Source organism: Phyllostomus discolor, chromosome 8, assembly GCF_004126475.2.
Source record: "Phyllostomus discolor isolate MPI-MPIP mPhyDis1 chromosome 8, mPhyDis1.pri.v3, whole genome shotgun sequence".
NCBI classification, from domain to species: Eukaryota; Metazoa; Chordata; class Mammalia; order Chiroptera; family Phyllostomidae; genus Phyllostomus; species Phyllostomus discolor.
The window spans coordinates 104,414,952-104,433,054 of NC_040910.2; the positions used below are offsets into that span (position 1 = coordinate 104,414,952).

Consider the following 18,103-nt stretch of genomic DNA (forward strand, 5'->3'; position numbering starts at 1 on the left):
ATGGATTGAGTGCCAGCCTATGAACCGAAAGGTCACTGGGGTTCAATTCTCAATGAGGGGTCAGGGCACATGCCTGTGTTGCAGACCAAGTTCCCAGTTGGGGACCTGCAAGATCGATGTATCTCTCACGCATCCATCGATGTTTCTCTCCCTCTCTTTCTCCCTTCCTTCCCCTCTCTCTAAAAATAAATAAATAAAATCTTAAAAAAATAATAAAAACCAAAGACACATTATAATAGCTAGTTTGAAAACTTCGACACAGGGAGCTTTGCTTATTAAATAATTATCCAAGCACACACAACAATCCTCACCATGACTTGACGCACAAGCTTAATGGTTTCACTCCAAGGTCTATTTTGGTTAAATTTTGCATGGAGGCGTTCCAACAGAGAACTCATCTTACTCAGCTTTTCCGACTCTACGATATAAATCAGAAGACATTGTTAGAAACTCTTAAGACCTTAGAGTTTTCCTTCTAAACAAAACCCCCATACATCAAGAACCCAGTTAAAATATTTTTCAATCTCATTCACTTCAAAACATATAAAGAATTTATTTTTAATGACAGGAAGACACACAAATTATGGGTCTAATCTAATAAACACCACAGAATAGGACTACTTTCTATTTGGCCTTTTAATGAGAACCAAAAAAGAACCACCTCTAATCATGTTTCAGGATCAGGACTATAATTTAGTTATAAGACCATTTCATTCATATATATATATATATATATATATATATATGAAATCCCTTGACAATATATGTAGAGTGTACACTTGAACATGGCCTAGTAAGAAAAGTTGATTTTCAATTTGAAAATATAGACCTTCTTAATCTTTTTTCATAATTTTAAGAGATCAATTTATAGGTATTATCAAGAAAACAGGCTTTGTCATTCATATTTCTATTTGAATCCAAACTAAAACTATATAGACAGAGAAGATGTCAATATCTAAAGGATGAGTTTCCAGCAACAGTAAGAGAAAGGTAGACAAGACTGGCTCCAGAACTAAGTATGTAAACGAACCTCCTCCACCCTTAAACCCCCCTCTAACTCCTGTACTGCTTAGTATCAGCAAGGACCTGTGCTCGAGACCACTGACAATGCAAAAACACAATGCGCAACGCAAAATCACAGGATGACCTCTGTGAAGGATGTGGGTAAGTTAACACTGAAATAACCATCACACAAAGCAAAATGATATATGCTCTTCAAAACAAAGATACAGCATGCTCTTCCTCCAGGGAGATTTCCCTTCCCCTTCTTCTTCCCCTCAGGTGTGTTACTTTTGCTTTTCTCTCTCCTAAGCTCCCAGGGCCCTTCTTTTGCCTCTGTAACTTGTTTCCTGAGTCTAGGAAGTCCAGCTGGCTGACTTCTACTACATCTGTAACTTTCTAAATAAACTTTATTTTATTGAAAACAAACCAAAAAAGACACACATTACTGAAATTTAAAAGGGGAAAGTTAATTAGTTGCAGGAACACTACAGAAAAGGTGTTACTGAAAAAATAAATAGAACATCGGCAATCAGACTTGAGGCAGTGACATCTTCTAAACCCAGATCCAAACTCCTTCCTCCAATGCCCTCATCTTTTGGATAAATGGTTCTATTTCAGCCAGTTTACAGTTCTGGACACATTTCTGGGAATTCCCATTTTCAAGACTCATTCAGTCAAGCACTAGTTTACATTCAGGAGGATTTGGCAGTGAGCAAACTAGACAAAATTCCTGCCTCGTTTTACATCTGTCATTCCTCAGCACCCAAGGAGCAAATCTTTCTTCTTTCTCCACTTCAAAACATATCCCTCCTCTTTTCCTTGTGAAGGCTGATGACAAGTATCTTTATATGAATGCTCAAATCAAACATTTTTTGAGCAATCATTCATATCCCAGGGAATGTACAATGATGAGTAAGGCAAGGTCCCTGATCTACAAAGTTCAGAATAAAGTAGAAAAGAAAAAAGTAATACAATGAGCTGTATTAGTAACAGAACTGTCCAAAATACTGTGGAAGCATTTAAACTGCAGTGTAGAACTTGACAGAATCAAAGTAAGGTTCCACAGAAAAGTTGTTTTCAGCTCTAAGTTAGTCCAGCCACTGAAAAGCTGAAAACCGAACGCATTTTTTAAAATATACAATAGTACAAGATCTGAACACGGTGACGTTCTAGGGAACCGCTGGCTTTTAATACCATAAGGACCTAATCATTTCACTCACGCAAAAACACCCTCCAGTACTTGGATGAACAGCTCTGTATTATTGTTCTTATGTCATTCAGACGTCTCCTCTAGAACGATGTGTAAGAATGATTTTATATTCACTCGCCTGGTCTTCCATAATTTTAGGATAAAATGCTCTGAGGACCAATAACTGCCCCTATCTAAGCAGGAAACCTTCACGGAAGTTGGGAGCCCCCATCACCCCCAAGTCGGAGATCTCCACCACCAGGGAAGGCAATCAAAATCTAAAACTCACACAAACCCCGCCTCCTGGACTCTACGTCTCCGGGAAAGTGGCCTTCGAGAACGGATCCGACCCCAGCTCCTCTCACAGACTGCTTCCCCCCAGCCGTGTCGCGCCCCCCTGCTTTTCCCCTCAGTTACTCACCCTCGGTTTCCCCCTGAGCCTTCATACTGACAGTGGGGAAGGCCTGAGTCCTACACAAGAGGATAAGCCGTCCCCCACCACTAACGGGGGAATCAAGTTAGTTCGGGCTCCCAGGACGCAGGGCACCAGCACTCCCCACTCTTCCCAGGAAGGTTCAGTCTGAAGTCCCTGGCGGCAAAAAGAGAAGGGTGCTCCCGGCCGCCGCCATCTTCCCCAACGGAACTTCCCAAAGATCGCGAGATTAACAGTGATCCTCCGAGAGAGGGAAAGCGAGGTGTGCCAAACTATCGCGAGAAAGGGTTACTGCTATTCTTCTCGCGAGATTTTACCAACCCAGCCTCTCCTTAGGTTTCGCTGGTCTCAGACTTACAGCCGGTAGGTATGGTGGTTAGCAGGTGACAGTCGTCTGTTGTTCTTGAGACTGATATTTCGTGTGGGTGGACCTGGAGAACTCTATGGTTTGCAGGCCAGCATTCAATCCACTGAGCCACACCAGGCACCTGGAGAACATTATGCTAAGTGAGATAAGTCAGTCAGAGAAAGAGAAATAGCATACGATTTTACTTCTATGTGGAATCTAATGAACAAACAGAGCTAACAAGGAAAATAGGGACAGACTACTAGATAAATGACAGCTATCATCTGTCATGACAGCTAGGTGGAAGGGGGCCTGGGAGTGGTGGTGGGGTTAGGGAGTGGAGGTATTGAGGAAAAAGGGCTCATGGACTTGGACAAGTGTGGTGATTGCTGGGGGGGGTATAAGGAGACTCAATGATAATGGAGAAAATAATACAATAAAGATTAAATTTAAAAAATAAAATCCCTGGTTCTCTTTCCTGAAACACTAGGTTTTTGAAAAATATTGGTATCAGCAATATCTTATTAAATATAATATGCTTTCTTGAGATACTAGATGGAATAATTATGCAATAAAAAAGATATTGGTTCTTTGAAACACGACGTTACAAGCCAAACCAGAAAACTTAATTTCCATTTTCTTTTTTTTAAAGAAATATTTCTTGAGCAATTACAATATTTTTGAAAATCTGGAAAGTTTTGGACTAAAAGGGTCCCAAAGGCGTTCAACTGATTGTGTCCCTTTTTGTAATCATAGTGAAAATAAGCAGTTTAGCTTGTAGTTGCAAGGAACATGTAGTCATATCTCTTGTATCAGTAAATCCTCACAAAGTGAAATTTGGAGTAATACCAAGATGTTAGCTCACGACTAACAGAACTGCTTGAGAGCCAGGCAAAAGTACAACAGTGCTACCTAGCATTGGGTGAAACTTCTTTTTTTTTCCACAAGTTTTTTGTTTGTTTGTTTGTTTTTAAGATTTTATTTATTTCTTTTTAGACAGAGGGGAAGTAGGGGAGAAAGAGGGGGAGAAATATCAGTGTGTGGTTGTACTCGTGTGCCCCCTACTGGGAATCTGGCCTGCAACCCAGGCATGAGCCGTGACTGGGAATGGAACCCACGACTCTTTGGTTCGCAGCCCACACTCAATCCGTTGAGCTGCACCTGGGTGAAACTTCTTAACATAATTAAGGCTACTTGTTTTTAACGTTCTTTTTCTATCCATTCACATTCTTGAAAATAAACGGTGAAAAGTTTGATTTTACCTGGTTTGCAGTAAGGATCTTAAGCAATGAATTTCTGCTGGTTCCAATGTCTCAGACTTTCCCCACACTTCCAAAATGCAGTTCACAAGGCTTCAGTAAATGCAGTTCAGGTGAGCAGGCATAGCAGCATAAATTTAACAAGAACAAGCCTTTGGAAATGTCTGGAAACATGTTTATTGCCGCAAAGTTATCTTTAGCCATGCTCCTTGAAAGTAAATTTCAAACTTTATTTCTTCTCTATTCCCCTTATATTCATTCCTTTGAGTCACAAAGTGAGTTTTTGGAGTGGGAATTGCCCCTCATTTTTGAATCCCCACTATCTAGCACTGTACCTGGGTCTAGTAGTCAAGTCTTTTACTGGGCCTACCAAGCCTTCTAGATCCAGTTCTTTTACCCTTGCCAGTGCCGAGCCACACTGGCTTTCTCTTCAGTGTAGAAAATTCCTATACTCCTTTCTCCCCCAAGTTCCTTGAAAAGATTATTTTAACTTGTAGGAGGCTTTTCTCTACCCACTCCCTTTACTTCGCTAAGGCCCTCTCATTCTGATTTCAACATCCTGTGGACTAAAGAAAAGGAGCAAGCCTTCTCTAACCTCTGATTTGATCAGAGCTTCTGTTATCTCTTTTTTTAAAGATTTTATTTATTTATTTTTAGAGAAAGGTGAAGGGATGGAAAAAGAGAGAGAAACATTGATGTGCAAGAAATACATCAGTGATGTGCAAGAAATACGTCCAACTGGGAACCTGACCTGCAACCCAGGCATGTGCCCTGACTGGGAATCGAACCTGCAACCTTTTAGTTCACAGGCCAGCACTCAATCCACTAAGCCAAACCAGCCGGGGTACATTATTGTCTATCTGATAACATTTTCAATATTAAAATTAACTAAGTCCATGATGATTTGTTCAGTGCCTGTCTTCCCTGCTAGACTATCAACTCTAGGCAGGTGTCCTGGGTCTTTCTTTCATTACTGTGTAGTGACATTGCCTAGCCCAGCCCCTGGCTCTCATGTCAGAGACTCAGTGCATATTGTTGGGATAATTTGGTAGGGTTGCCAGATAAAATACAGAACACTCAGTCAACAAATATTTTTTAGTATAAAGTATAAGTATGTTCTGAATATTATATAATATGAATCTAGCAATCTTAAAATTTATGAAGTATAGAGAGCATGTATCCAAATGAGAACTTTCAAAGATAATTCATATATATTTTTTATTTTGAGAGTGTGTTTATGAAAGCTGGGGACAGTGCAACAAGGAAGAGCTTAGGGTAGAAGAAGCAGGAGGAGAGAGCCTAGGTGGGACTGCTTTGGCCCACTGGAAGTCAGAGAAAAGGAGCCTTGGAGACAGGTTCTAGGGATTAGCCCAGGTGGAGCTGCTGCTGCCCATTGCTCCCCTTGTTGCAAGTCATGTGGAGACCCTAAGAGTTCAGGAAATGAACACCTGAGAGGGAAGAAAGGCATGGGCCTGCTCCCAGGAGGGAGACTGACAACAATTCATATTTTATGTTCCCTTCCTGTTGTCAAAGTGCTTGTCATTCAACAAGCACCTATGGAGACCTAATATTTGTATATTAGGAACTGATAATATAAACATGAAAACACAGACCCAGTGTTTGATAGGCTCATCTGATTTATTTATTTTATTTTTTTATAAAGATTTTATTTATTCATTTTTAGAGAGGGAAGGGAGGGAGAAAAAGAGAGAGAGAGAAACATCAATGTGCGGTTGCTGGGGGCCGCGGCCTGCAACCCAGGCATGTGTCCTGACTGGGAATTGATGATTTATTTTTTTGTAATTTTTTGTTTATTGATTTGAGAGAGAGAGAGAGAAATATTGATTTGCTGTTCCACTTATTTATGTATTCATTGGTTGATTCTCATATGTACCCTGACCAGGAATAGAACCTGCAACATTGGTGTATGGAGACAACACTCCAACCAACTGAGCTACCTGGCCAGGACTAGGTTCATTTGATTTAGACTTTTCCAAATACAATTGGTCACAATAATCCTAAGTACTCAAAAAATGTTTACTTTATTATTACGCCTAAAGTATCAATGTTAGATACACAGCTATGATTCCTCATGGAAGTTCTCTGTACAGATAAACAATAATGTCTGTACTAATTATAGGTAGAAAATTTTAAACCTTATAAAGCTTAAAAATACAGTAAACTTTGCCAAATTTTGGTCACAGAGTAGAATAAGTTATAATATCTCATCTAAAAATGCAAATGAAATAACATTGTCAAAATTTTGTACTCAAGAAGATAGTTAAGACATGTCATTAAACCAGAAAAGTGTTCAATATGCAGATAGGAATAATCTTTTCATATGGCAAGAAGGGGACAATGGCCCTGGCTTGTGTGGCTCAGTGGATTGAGTGCTGGCCTGTGAACCAAAGGGTTGTCGGTTCGATTCCCAGTCAGGGCACATGCCTGGGTTGTGGGCTAGGTCCCCAGTAGGGGGTGTGCAAGAAGCAACCACACATTGATGTTTCTCTCCCTTTCTTTCTTCTCTCTATAAATAAATAAAATATTTTAAAAAGAAGGGGAAATAGGCATATTATAAGTGAGGGATAATAAATTATTGTAACTTTAGTTAAATAGTTTCTTTGTATACAGCTTAAACAGAAACTTTCTGAGCTGCTTTGGGAATTTAGAGGGAAAGTATAATTATCACTTGACTGATCTTGGGGTTTATTGATTTGCCCTGACTCCCTGCCCTGGGGGGTCATGCAAATAAACTAAACCATGCAGTCTTGGAATTTCTTTGTTTTTCAGTAGAGTGAAACAGTCCTTATTTTACAAAAACACTATTCTCCCCAGTTTTGGGGTCAAAGCATGCAGGTGAGAGTAGATTTTGTGTTTTAAAAGTTGGACACAATCTGATATTTCCTAGAATAGAATTTTTTTCCACCAAAACCAGACAGTGTAATCAAAAGAATGCTGGCCTAGGATTAAAGAAAGAGCTGTCCCTGTCCCTAGAACTAACTACACTTAGTGTAAAGATGCTCCAACTCCCTCTAAGTGTTGGTTTTATCTTTTAGTAAATGAATATAGTAATACCCTTCCTGGCCACTGCACCAGGTTGTTTATTGTTTCAGCTGATATTTATTGACAGGCTTAAATGAATTCTGCAGAAAATTGAAAGGTGATATAAAAATATAGCATATACAGATTCAGTAAAAAGCCTCATTTATTCATTCATTTATTAGGGGTCTGTAGTCTGTTTCAATAGGTAAGAAACATAATTAATAGGTATAAGTACAATTAATGCTGGTTAATTTTGATGACAAATTTTATTTCTCAAGATTTTATTTGACACATTGCCATAATTCTTTTTGCCATCCCCACTTTTCCATCTTACTGTGGGCGTCGGTGTATCTGGGTCATAAACTTGATCTTACAAGAAAACAAATCAGAGTAATTTTGCTGAGCTCATGCCAGTGTTTAATAAGATAGGCCAATCACTTCATCTAATTGGCCCATTAAACCTGAAGCCATCTGCCATCATGTAAGACACTGGCGGAGGCCTTTACATCCAGGCCCTCGTGCAGTAATTATGGAAATTTACCACACCTGCGTTCCAGTACTTACTTCTATCCTGGTTTTTCTCTTTCTTTTTTCTTGGTAGCATTAGTTTGACTATTTCCACAGATGATTAAAAAGTTGTCACCAGCCCTGGCTGGTGTGGCTCAGTGGATTGAGCGCCAGCCTATGAACCATAAGGGTCACCAGTTCAATTCCCAATCAGGGCACATGTCTGGGTTGTGGGCCAGGTCCCCAGTAGGGGGGCGCACAAGAGGCAACCACACATTGATGTTTCTCTCCCTCTTTTTCTCCATCCCTTTCCCTCTCTCTAAAAATAAATAAATAAAATCTTTTTTAAAAGAGTTGTCATGAAAAGTTTGGTTCTGTTCATTTGTAATGAAGATTTATGGAGTCAAACATTTAAAGTAAAAACTTTTTTTTCGTACCCATGTAACCAAAAGCTTTTAAAAAGACCATTTTCAGGGAGTGATTTTTGAGAGTGAATTATTTTCTCTTAATTTAGAATGTTTTCTGTCTCCTAATTTTCTGGTCTATACACATCCTATCTATTCTTGGCCCAACTCAACTGCTCCTTATAAAGTTTTCTCATAATACTCCCAACCACCTTTTGAACCCAGGCAGTGCTCTGTATCATTCTCATGATGTATCTTTGGTATGAATATATCGTCTACATCTTCTTTAAGGGCCCTTAGTGGGCACTGTTACACAGAGAAAGGCCTCAAAATCTCACAGGTAAATTTGTTGAAGAAAAGAATGAATAAGCTTGGAAAAGTCACAACTTTTCTGTGCCTTAGTTTCCTATCATACACAACCCTATTTCAGAGAGTTGCTGTGAAGATGGAATGAGTTAATGTGTGCAAAGGCGTTTCAAAAGGTAAAAAAATAAGAGGCAGTGTAAGATGCTATTTTTCTTGTGCATAAATAGTATACTTTTCTTGTTCAGAGTTATAATCTTCTGTGTGAAGATATAAGGCTCAATAACTCCAGGAGAGCCACAGATGATCCCAAGGGGTGATGACCTTTCAGGTTCTTAGATTTTAAGCCAGTTGGAAAGAGTGCCCCACGATGAAAAGAGCTTGTGCGTTAGTGTCAGACATGAATGTGAATCTCATCTTTAGCACTTGCTGTACTAACTTTATTAACTTGAGTAACTTATTTAACTCCTCTGAGTCTAGGTTTCCTTATCTGTAGAATAGGAATGAGACTATCTTGTTTTGCAGGGTAGTATGAAAATTAGAGATAATGCACGTATTTTACGCTATGTAGGTGTAAGCGTTGTTAATATTTAGGGACTTGAGAAGAAACGTCTCTACATTTGCCGTGTCCTGTAGACTTTATTTTCATTCTCTTGCCGAACCCAAGGGTTCTACGGCTTGAAGTGCTCCATTCAGAGATGAGAGGTCCCAAGGTAGTTTTATTTATCTGCAACAAGTAAAACGAGGAGACAGGGGATACATATCCCAACCCCCAAGGGAAGCTTAGCCATTGCTTATAAACACTTTTTGGTCAATCACACTGTTGATTTCTTTGCAGTTGGCTGATTGGGGTCCTGTCAAGCTCATCCTGTTGGTTGTTTGTTTTAAATTATATTTATTTATTTTTAGAGAGAGGGAAAGGGAAGGAGAGAGGGAGAGAAACATGGGTGCAAAAGTGAAACAGGTACCGGTTGCCTCTCGCATTCACCCCTACCTGACCAACCCAGGACCCAGACACGTGCCCTCACCAGAATCGAACCAAGGACCTTTCGGGTTGCAGACCACGCCCAAGAAATTGAGTCACGCCGATCAGGGCTCACCCAGTTTTTCAGATGATTTGCAAAATACCGTGCTACATTTTAACAGCAAGAGTAACATTTAGTAAGAACCACCCAGACCTTGAGACCTTTGTCCTATCTAACATTCCTGGTAGTTAAAAGGTATGAAAAAATTAGTTTGCGCCGGTCTGCCGACTATTTGTTCAAAGAGTTACCAATAAAGTTTTGAATAAAAAAAAATTCTCCCAACTCCGTATCCCAGAAAGCTTTGATCAAATGGGAAGCGAGGGGCTTATCGCGAGAATACAGAGGATCGCGTTTGGTCCTCGTTACTTGCTCTCGCGTCCTTTGGATCAAGCCGTAGGGAGAGGTGAAAGGGAAGCACGAAATACCGCGAGCTTAGTATTCTCGCGATATTTCTTGGGATTGCCCCTCCCCCTCCTCCAAGTGCCGTTTCGGTTTAACCTAGTGTGTGACTGAGTCTGTGAGGGAGCGAGTGAGTGTGTGAGGTGTTGAGGTGAGGAGGAGGCAGGAAAAGGAGCTCCCTCAGGAACGAGGGACAAAGGGGGTGTGAGGCCCCTAGGCCGCGGAACCCGAGCGACAGGAAGCCACCCGAGCCGGGCTACCGGGTAGGGGGAAGGCCCGCGTAGTCCTCACAGGGCTTTAGAGCTGAAGTCGGCCCTACAGCCCCGGGCCGTCGGCTTCCTACTTCCTCGACCTCCCCGGCCCCCGGGACCGAGGACTGGCTCTGCGTGGGGAGGAGGGCAAACGGACTTGAGCGGCTGCCGGTTGTCTCGCAACTCCGCTGCTGAGGAACTCTCGTTTCTTCCCTGGCTCCTTCACCCTCATGTAGGAGGGTGCCGAGGAGTCGGGAGGGAGGAGGAGCCTGCGCCGCGGTCTCTTCCCTCCCAACCCCCTTCTACGAGCGCTTTGGTAGGCGTGGGGTTGGGGTTGGGGGGAGGGTGGGGGCTACTTTTTGGAGTGCTGGGGAACTTTTCCCCCCTTTTGAGGCCAGGGGAAAGGGGATGCCCAATCCAGAGAGACATGGGGGCAAGAAGGACGGGAGTGGAGGAGCTTCTGGAACTTTGCAGCCGTCATCGGGAGGTGGCAGCTCCAACAGCAGAGAGCGTCACCGCTTGGTGTCGAAGCACAAGCGGCACAAGTCCAAGCACTCCAAAGACATGGGGTTGGTGACCCCCGAAGCAGCACCTTTGGGTACAATGATCAAACCTTTGGTGGAGTATGATGACATCAGCTCTGATTCAGACACCTTCTCTGACGACATAGTCTTGAAAACAGACAGGCGGGAGAATGATGAACGTCGTGGAACTGATCGAAGTGACCGCTTGCACAAACATCGTCACCACCAGCACAGACGTTCCCGGGATTTACTAAAAAGTAAACAGACAGAAAAAGAAAAAACCCAGGAAGTTTCCAGCAAGTCGGGATCGATGAAGGACCGGATATCAGGAAGTTCAAAGCGTTCCAATGAGGAAAATGATGACTATGGGAAGGCACAGATTTCCAAAAGCAGCAGCAACAAGGAATCCAGGTCATCCAAACTGCACAAGGAGAAGGCCCGGAAAGAACGTGAGTTGAAGGCTGGGCACAAAGACCGGAGTAAAAGTCATCGGAAAAGGGAAACACCCAAAAGTTATAAAACAGTGGACAGCCCCAAACGGAGATCCAGGAGTCCCCACAGGAAATGGTCTGATAGCCCCAAGCAAGATGATAGCCCCTCAGGAGCTTCGTATGGCCAAGATTATGATCTTAGTCCCCCAAGATCTCACACCTCCAGCAATTATGACTCGTACAAGAAAAGTCCTGGAAGTACCTCAAGAAGGCAGTCTATTAGCCCACCTTACAAGGAGCCTTCGGCCTACCAGTCCAGCACCCGGTCACCCAGTCCCTACAGTAGACGGCAGAGGTCTGTGAGTCCCTACAGCCGGAGACGGTCGTCCAGTTATGAAAGGAGTGGCTCTTACAGTGGGAGGTCACCCAGTCCCTATGGTCGAAGGAGGTCCAGTAGCCCTTTCACCAGCAAACGTTCTCTGAGTCGGAGTCCACTCCCCAGGTGAGCAATTTGCCTAACAGTCCTTTCTTAGGGTGGGTTATAACGAACTGGCAATTAGCAATGCTTTGTTGAAATTTTCCTTGTTTATTGACTAAGAACACTTTACTGTTGGCCAGTCATTCAAGTGAGTGAATCTGGTCTCTTCTGAAACCAGAATTTGAGAAGTGGAGAAAGTTACATGCCTAAGACTGCTAAAGGTAGGTACTTCCAGAGGCAGGATCTTCAGCTGCAAGCTCCTGTGTGAGAAAAACCATAGGCTTCTGTTAAATGCATAGAGTTGATACTGGTTTCCAAATCTTATCTAGCTATTTCTGTTGCTTTGTTTTAAAATTTTAAATGACATTGGCATTAGTACTTTAGACTTAATTGGACCTGATTAAAGACAAATTTTCATTTGAATTATCTTGAGGCTGTTTGCTTAGGTCTTCTACCATTTGTTCTGTTCGCTGAGTCTTCAAACTTAAGTTTATTTCCTAATTGACAATAACTTGATAGCTTACAAAAGACTCCTGTCTTTTCACAGATATTTCTAGTTGAAACTCAGCTGATTAGTCCTTTTTCCTTTTGATGGTAGAGCCTAGCGAAAATTGACTCCAACGATAATTTGATTTTCTTTACAGCATTACCATTGACCTACTCTAACCAGTGGCAATTTTCAAAGGCTTTCTCTAAAAAATGTTTATAGTGCCCTTACTGTGTTATTTTTGCAAGAAAGGAATGTTAGTTTGAAATTTAATTGTTAGAATGAACAGGAAACTGTTCTTGTTTGTAGATGATGAGATGTACCTCCTTCTTTATGGACTCACTTTTGTCCACAAAAGAAAATGGGCGTTGGAGTTATACCTGAGTGGAATCCTAATCTTCCTTTGTGTCCTTTGGCAAATACTTTAATTTCTCCATGCCTGAGTTTTTTCATGTGTAAAATGGGAATAATAACCACCAACTTTTAGAGTTGTTGTGAGGATTAAATTAGTAAATATGGAGTTCTTAGCACAGTGCCGGGTACCTGGAGCCAGTCAGTAAATTCTATGAGAAAGGAAAATGTTGTTGTTGAATACCAATAGAGAAATTATTCTAATCTGAAAAAAACCTGTGCATATCTTTTATATGCCAATATGATTAATTTTTGCTGACTTCAAGTTGTATAATTATTCATAAACTAGTTTGAACAGATCAAGCTGCAGAATTCCTAGCTGTCAGGGGCTGAAGTTCCTTAGTCTTTTTTCCTCCATTTTATTATAATTTTTCAAACACAGAAAAGGTAAAAGAATTGTAGTGAGGACCCATAAATGTACCATCTGTATTGTTTAAAAAATTTTAATTGATTTTTTTAGATATAGAAAGAAACATTAATTTTGTTGTTCCACTTGATGCATTCATTGGTTGATTCTTGTATGTGCACTGACCTGGAATCCAACCCACACCTTGGTGTATCAGGATAATGCCCTAACCAGCTGAGCTACTTGGCCAGAGCTTTGTACCACTTGCATTCTGCAATTAATGTTTGCCATATGTTTTACGTTTACGAGTGTCTATGTCTCTGTCAATCCATCTTTTGTTTTGATTTATCTCAAAGTAAGTTGCTGACATCAGTGTACTTCTCTATAAATGTTTTAACGGGAATACTATTAGCTAGAGTTCATTACTAATGAGAGGTAAAATTTATGTACAGAGAAATGGATATCTTAAGAGTGTACTATTTGTAAAGTTGTTTAGTTTTTTAAGGAACCCTAAGAAGTATTCTCAGAATATTTGTTTTCTTGAGGGAGTAGTTTAGTAAGGCTATTCTGAGAATTTATATTGTTGTGGAGTTTGGGAATATAGAAGTACATTTAGGTTAAAACACTAAAACAAGTTTCAGTAAGAACTATGGCTTTGCAGTGATTCCTTTTGAATTTATATCTCAAGTTCTGTCTTCTATTCACTTAATTGGAACTAGAGTAGGAATGGTAAAAAAAAAAAATCAAGAAAGAAGAGACACACTAAATGGTATAGGGCACAAATATAAGCAGTATATAATAATCCTAGAGTTGTGTGCACATTTTTAGTTGATTGGTAAAGACCATCATATGCTTCTCTTGTGTATTACGTATTTTTCCTCATTCATTGGAATTCCAAACAGTAAGTGCAAAAATTTCTTAGTGTAAGAGTAGAGGAACATACGGGTCCTTTCTATGATATTCTATGTGTTTTTTATTTGGGAAAGAGTCAACATTTTTATATTTTTACTTTTTTATGAGTTTTTTATTGTATTTTTTTTTACATTACCATTTAGTCCCCTTATACCCACCTCCTGACACCCACCTGGAGTCCAGTCAAAATTAAAAAGACAAAATGCTTTGGCAGAAATGCAAGGTCGTTGCATTTTCCAAATTAGTAGTGATTAATAGTGGCAATTTCATTTTATATGGGTGGAACCTCACTTAATTCAGGGAAAAAATACATTTTTTAAAAAAAGATTTTATCCATTTGTTTTTAAAGGGAGGAAGGGAGAGAGAGAAACATCAATGTGTGGCTGCCTCTCCTGAGCCCCCTTACCGGGGAGCCTGGCCCCAAACCCAGGCATGTGTCCTGACTGGGAATCAAACTAGCAACCCCTTGGTTTTCCGGCTAGCCCTCAATCCACTGAACCATACCAGCCAGGGCAGAAAAATACATTTGTTTTTGAGGACAAATTTTTTATTGTTGTCTTAATTTACCTATTTGTTGTCATTCCCCCACCCCTTTTTTTATTCCTTTGAAGAGTGTGTCTGGATCTCAAATACAGCATTTGTATCATAAAAATACCTTAACTATATGGCCCATCTAGATGTCCCATTAACAATAGGCTTCTATTCAGAAATTCAAGGGTGTTTAGCAAAGTTCCTTAGGATTTAGTTGAGTTGAAAGATTATAGAGACAATACTTTGTATAGCATGGTTTCTGACATTACTTAGTGTTTGGGATGTTAGAAGTTTTTCCTGGGATAGAGGTGTTAGTTTTGTCCCAGCTATAATTCAGAGAAAACCTCTTGTTTCAGCTAGTTTTTTTACAAGAGAAGTATTAATTTTCTTAAAGGTAAGTGGGTATTTGGTAAATCCACTTAACTACTTTCAATAGTTTGTATCCTCATTTCATATGTATGCTGTCATTATTGTTTTGAGTACTTTGGGTCTAATAACAACTTCATACATCTATGAAGCTCTCAGAGCAAATTTCCAAAGAACAGTAAGAAAACCATGATTAACATCATGAGTTGTTTCCCCTACAGATATATGCTATTTGTTTTGAAACATTTTGATTCATGCTAGTCTTACTGATGATTAAAGATGAAGAGAGATACTGAAGATCTGGAATGAAAACAATTTGTTTTGGACTACTGGGCAAATTTAGTTTTGTTCAATTACAGTTATAGTGCTAATTTCACCCCCCCTTCACCATGAAACCTAAGCACATTAGCCTATATTAAAAAGCAAAAAGAATTAGTAAGAGTTGGGTTTCAATTGAGAATGATCTGCCTCATAGATTAGATGAGGTTTCACTTCCCAAACCTTCCTTAATGAAAATAAATTGAACATGCAGTAATATCTTGCTTGCCCTAGCTGGGTTGTTTGGTTGGTTGGAGCATCATTCCATACATGAAAAAGGTTGTAGGGCTCTGGTTTCCATCCCTGGTCGGAGCACATACAGTATACAACTGATTGATGTTTCTCTTTCTCCCTTTGCCTCTAAAATCAATAAATATATCCTTGGGTGAGGATTTAAAAATAATAATAGTAATAATAATAATACTTTGTTTTATGAGTTCCTAAAAGGTTGATTAGAAATCATTTTATATATTTGAAAGTACCAGAAGCCATTATATTTTTGGGAACTTCTAATAAATTATTTTGGTAAGACAGTTTCTCTAGTTTCTATATTTTGTTAAGGTCTAACTCTTATATTTTGGGGGTTTGTTTAGTATAGGCACAACTTAATTATAAACTGAGGATACAAGAAAAAATATTTTCCTGGGATCTGTCCATTAAATAGTTCTCTAGTTAAAAAATTTACATTTTGGTGAGGTTATGTGAATTATGGTGCTTTTAATTTCCTAATTAATATAACCCACCTTTAGTATAAAGTATGACTTACGTTTTTACTTTATGAGAAATTTAAACCAAAATTCTAAAAGTAAATATTGTGAATATAGTTATTTTCTAGCGTGGGGAAACATACCAATCTGCCTTCCTTAAATTAAATAGTTTTTAGTGTTATATGGATTGAAATATATTGTTATACAGGCTTTTGTCCTAATCTATTTTTTAAATAAACTTTTTAAGAATATTTTTAGATTTACAGAAAAATTGTGAAGATAGCACAGAGTTCTTCCATGTCCTGGCACCCAGTTTCCCCATTATTAATATCTTACATTAGTATGGTACATTTGTTATAATTAATGAACCAATATTAGTTTATTATTATTCAATACCTAATCTATTTTTTTTAAAGATTTTATTTATTTATTTTTAGAGTGGTCGGGGCAGGGGTGGAGAGAGAGAGAGAAAGAGAAACATCAATGTGCGGTTGCTGGGGGTTATGGCCTGCAACCCAGGCATGTACCCTGGCTGGGAATCAAACCTGTGACACTTTGGTTCGCAGCTCGAGCTCAATCCACTGGGCTACGTCAGCCAGGGCTTGATACCTAATCTGTTTTTAAGATTGCTAAGTGGGGCTTAAAATTTTTTTTTTGTTGAATTTTAGAGAGAGAAACATTGATGGGTTGTTCAAATTTATTTAAGCATTCATTGGTTACTTCTTGTATGTGTCCTGATCCCAGATGGAGCCTGCAACCTTGGTGCATGGGACAACACTCTAACCAGCTGAGCTGCCTGGCCAGGGCTCAAAAGTGGGTTTTGCTTGTTTTTTTTTTTTTTTTTAATATTTTACTTATTTATTTTTAGATGGAGGGGGAGGGAGAAAGAGAGGGAGAGAAACATTGATGTGTGATCAGTTGCCTCTTTCAGGCCCCCAACTGGGAACCTGGCCTGAAACTCAATCATATGCCCTGACTAAAATCAAACCTGCAACTTTTTGGTCCACAGGCCAGTACCCTATCCACTGAGCTACACCAGCCAGGGCAAAAGTGGGTTTTTTAAGTTACAGTTTTCCATAACTGATATATTTGCTTTTATATTGCTATTGCCTGTTCATTAAATTGCCTTTTTCTTTTTCCATTAGGAAATCCTTGAAGTCTAGAAGTAGAAGTCCCGCATATTCAAGACACTCATCTTCTCATAGTAAAAAGAAGAGATCCGGGTCACGTAGTCGACATTCCAGTATCTCACCTGTCAGGCTTCCATTGAACTCCAGCTTGGGAGCTGAACTCAGTAGGAAGAAGAAGGAAAGAGCAGCAGCTGCTGCTGCAGCAAAAATGGATGGAAAGGAATCCAAGGGTTCACCTATTATTTTGGCTAGAAAAGAGAACAGTTCAGTAGAAGCTAAGGATACAGGTTTGGAGTCTAAAAAGTTACCCAGAGGTTTAAAATTGGAAAAATCTGCCCCAGATACTGAACTAATGAATGTAACACATCTAAACGCAGAGGCCAAAAATTCTTTAGATACAGGGAAAGGTAAAGGTGGATGAGAACTCTGAGAAGCATCCTGTTCTTAAAGATTTGAAAGTAGAGGGAACAAAAGACTCTAAACCAATGGTGTTGAAGGAGGAGATTGTTACTCCAAAAGACACAGAGACATCAGAAAGGAGACCCTTCCGCCTCTCCCCACAGTTTCTTCTCCACCTCCTTTACCAACTACTACCCCTCCACTCAGACACCCCCTTTGCCACCTTTACCTCCACTACAGCTGTTCCACAGCAACCACCTCTGCCTCCTCCCCAACCAGCATTTAGTCAGGTTCCTGTTTCTAGCACTTCAGCTTTGCCCCCTTCTACTCACCCAAGGACATCTGCTCTGTCCTCTCAGGCAAATTCTCAGCCCCCTGTACAGGTTTCTATGAAGACTCAATTATCTGTAACAGCTGCTATTCCACACCTAAAAACATCAACGTTGCCTCCTCTGCCCCTCCCACCCTTACTACTTGGAGAAGATGACATGGATAGGTAAGTCCCACAGTTAACTGAGAAAACTTAACCTGCTTGATCTAAGTGTAATACATTTTTTGTTCTCAAACTTTGTTAAAACTACTCTAATGCATGGCTATTTACAACGCTTTTATGAATAGGAAATGCCTTTGATCAGTTTTCAGTGGAAAAGTCCTTATTTATGACATTACTTAGGAAGAATTACAAAGGGTAACTCTTTTTCTCATGTTATTTACTGATAAGCCTAATTCTGATTCAATTTTAAAAAATAGCATTTTTCTCCTTAAATTTTTGTTGAAAGTTTTTTTTTATCCTCACCAAAGGACATTTGTCCACTGTTTTTTAGAGAGAAACATTCATTCAAGAGGGAAGCATCAACTGGTTGCCTCCCGTATTCACTGGAACTGGGGACTGAACCCAGAATG

General features: G+C 39.9%; 2 protein-coding genes across 6 annotated transcripts in view; one reads left to right on the forward strand and one right to left on the reverse strand.

Annotated features, from left to right (window-relative positions):
- The window catches only part of MED1 (mediator complex subunit 1), a 28,905-nt gene extending 26,049 nt beyond the window's left edge, over positions 1-2,856 (reverse strand). For 3 of the 5 annotated variants that reach the window (XM_036034410.1, XM_036034412.1, XM_036034411.1), the window contains exons 1-2: positions 2,613-2,855; positions 312-418 (exon numbers count right to left, since the gene is read on the reverse strand). In XM_036034410.1, the coding sequence (XP_035890303.1) occupies positions 312-418; positions 2,613-2,637 (132 nt within the window). In that variant the 5' untranslated portion in view covers positions 2,638-2,855. Of the gene's footprint in view, positions 1-311; positions 419-2,612 lie in introns of all 5 variants that reach the window. The other 2 variants (XM_028521015.2, XM_028521016.2) reach the window with 2 other exon arrangements.
- A 7,109-nt stretch (positions 2,857-9,965) lies between these two features.
- The window catches only part of CDK12 (cyclin dependent kinase 12), a 45,834-nt gene continuing 37,696 nt past the window's right edge, over positions 9,966-18,103 (forward strand). Inside the window, 6 exon segments of the mRNA XM_028519899.2 lie at positions 9,966-11,617; positions 16,817-17,201; positions 17,203-17,332; positions 17,335-17,400; positions 17,403-17,435; positions 17,438-17,696. Of these exon segments, the coding sequence (XP_028375700.1) occupies positions 10,569-11,617; positions 16,817-17,201; positions 17,203-17,332; positions 17,335-17,400; positions 17,403-17,435; positions 17,438-17,696 (1,922 nt within the window). The 5' untranslated portion in view covers positions 9,966-10,568.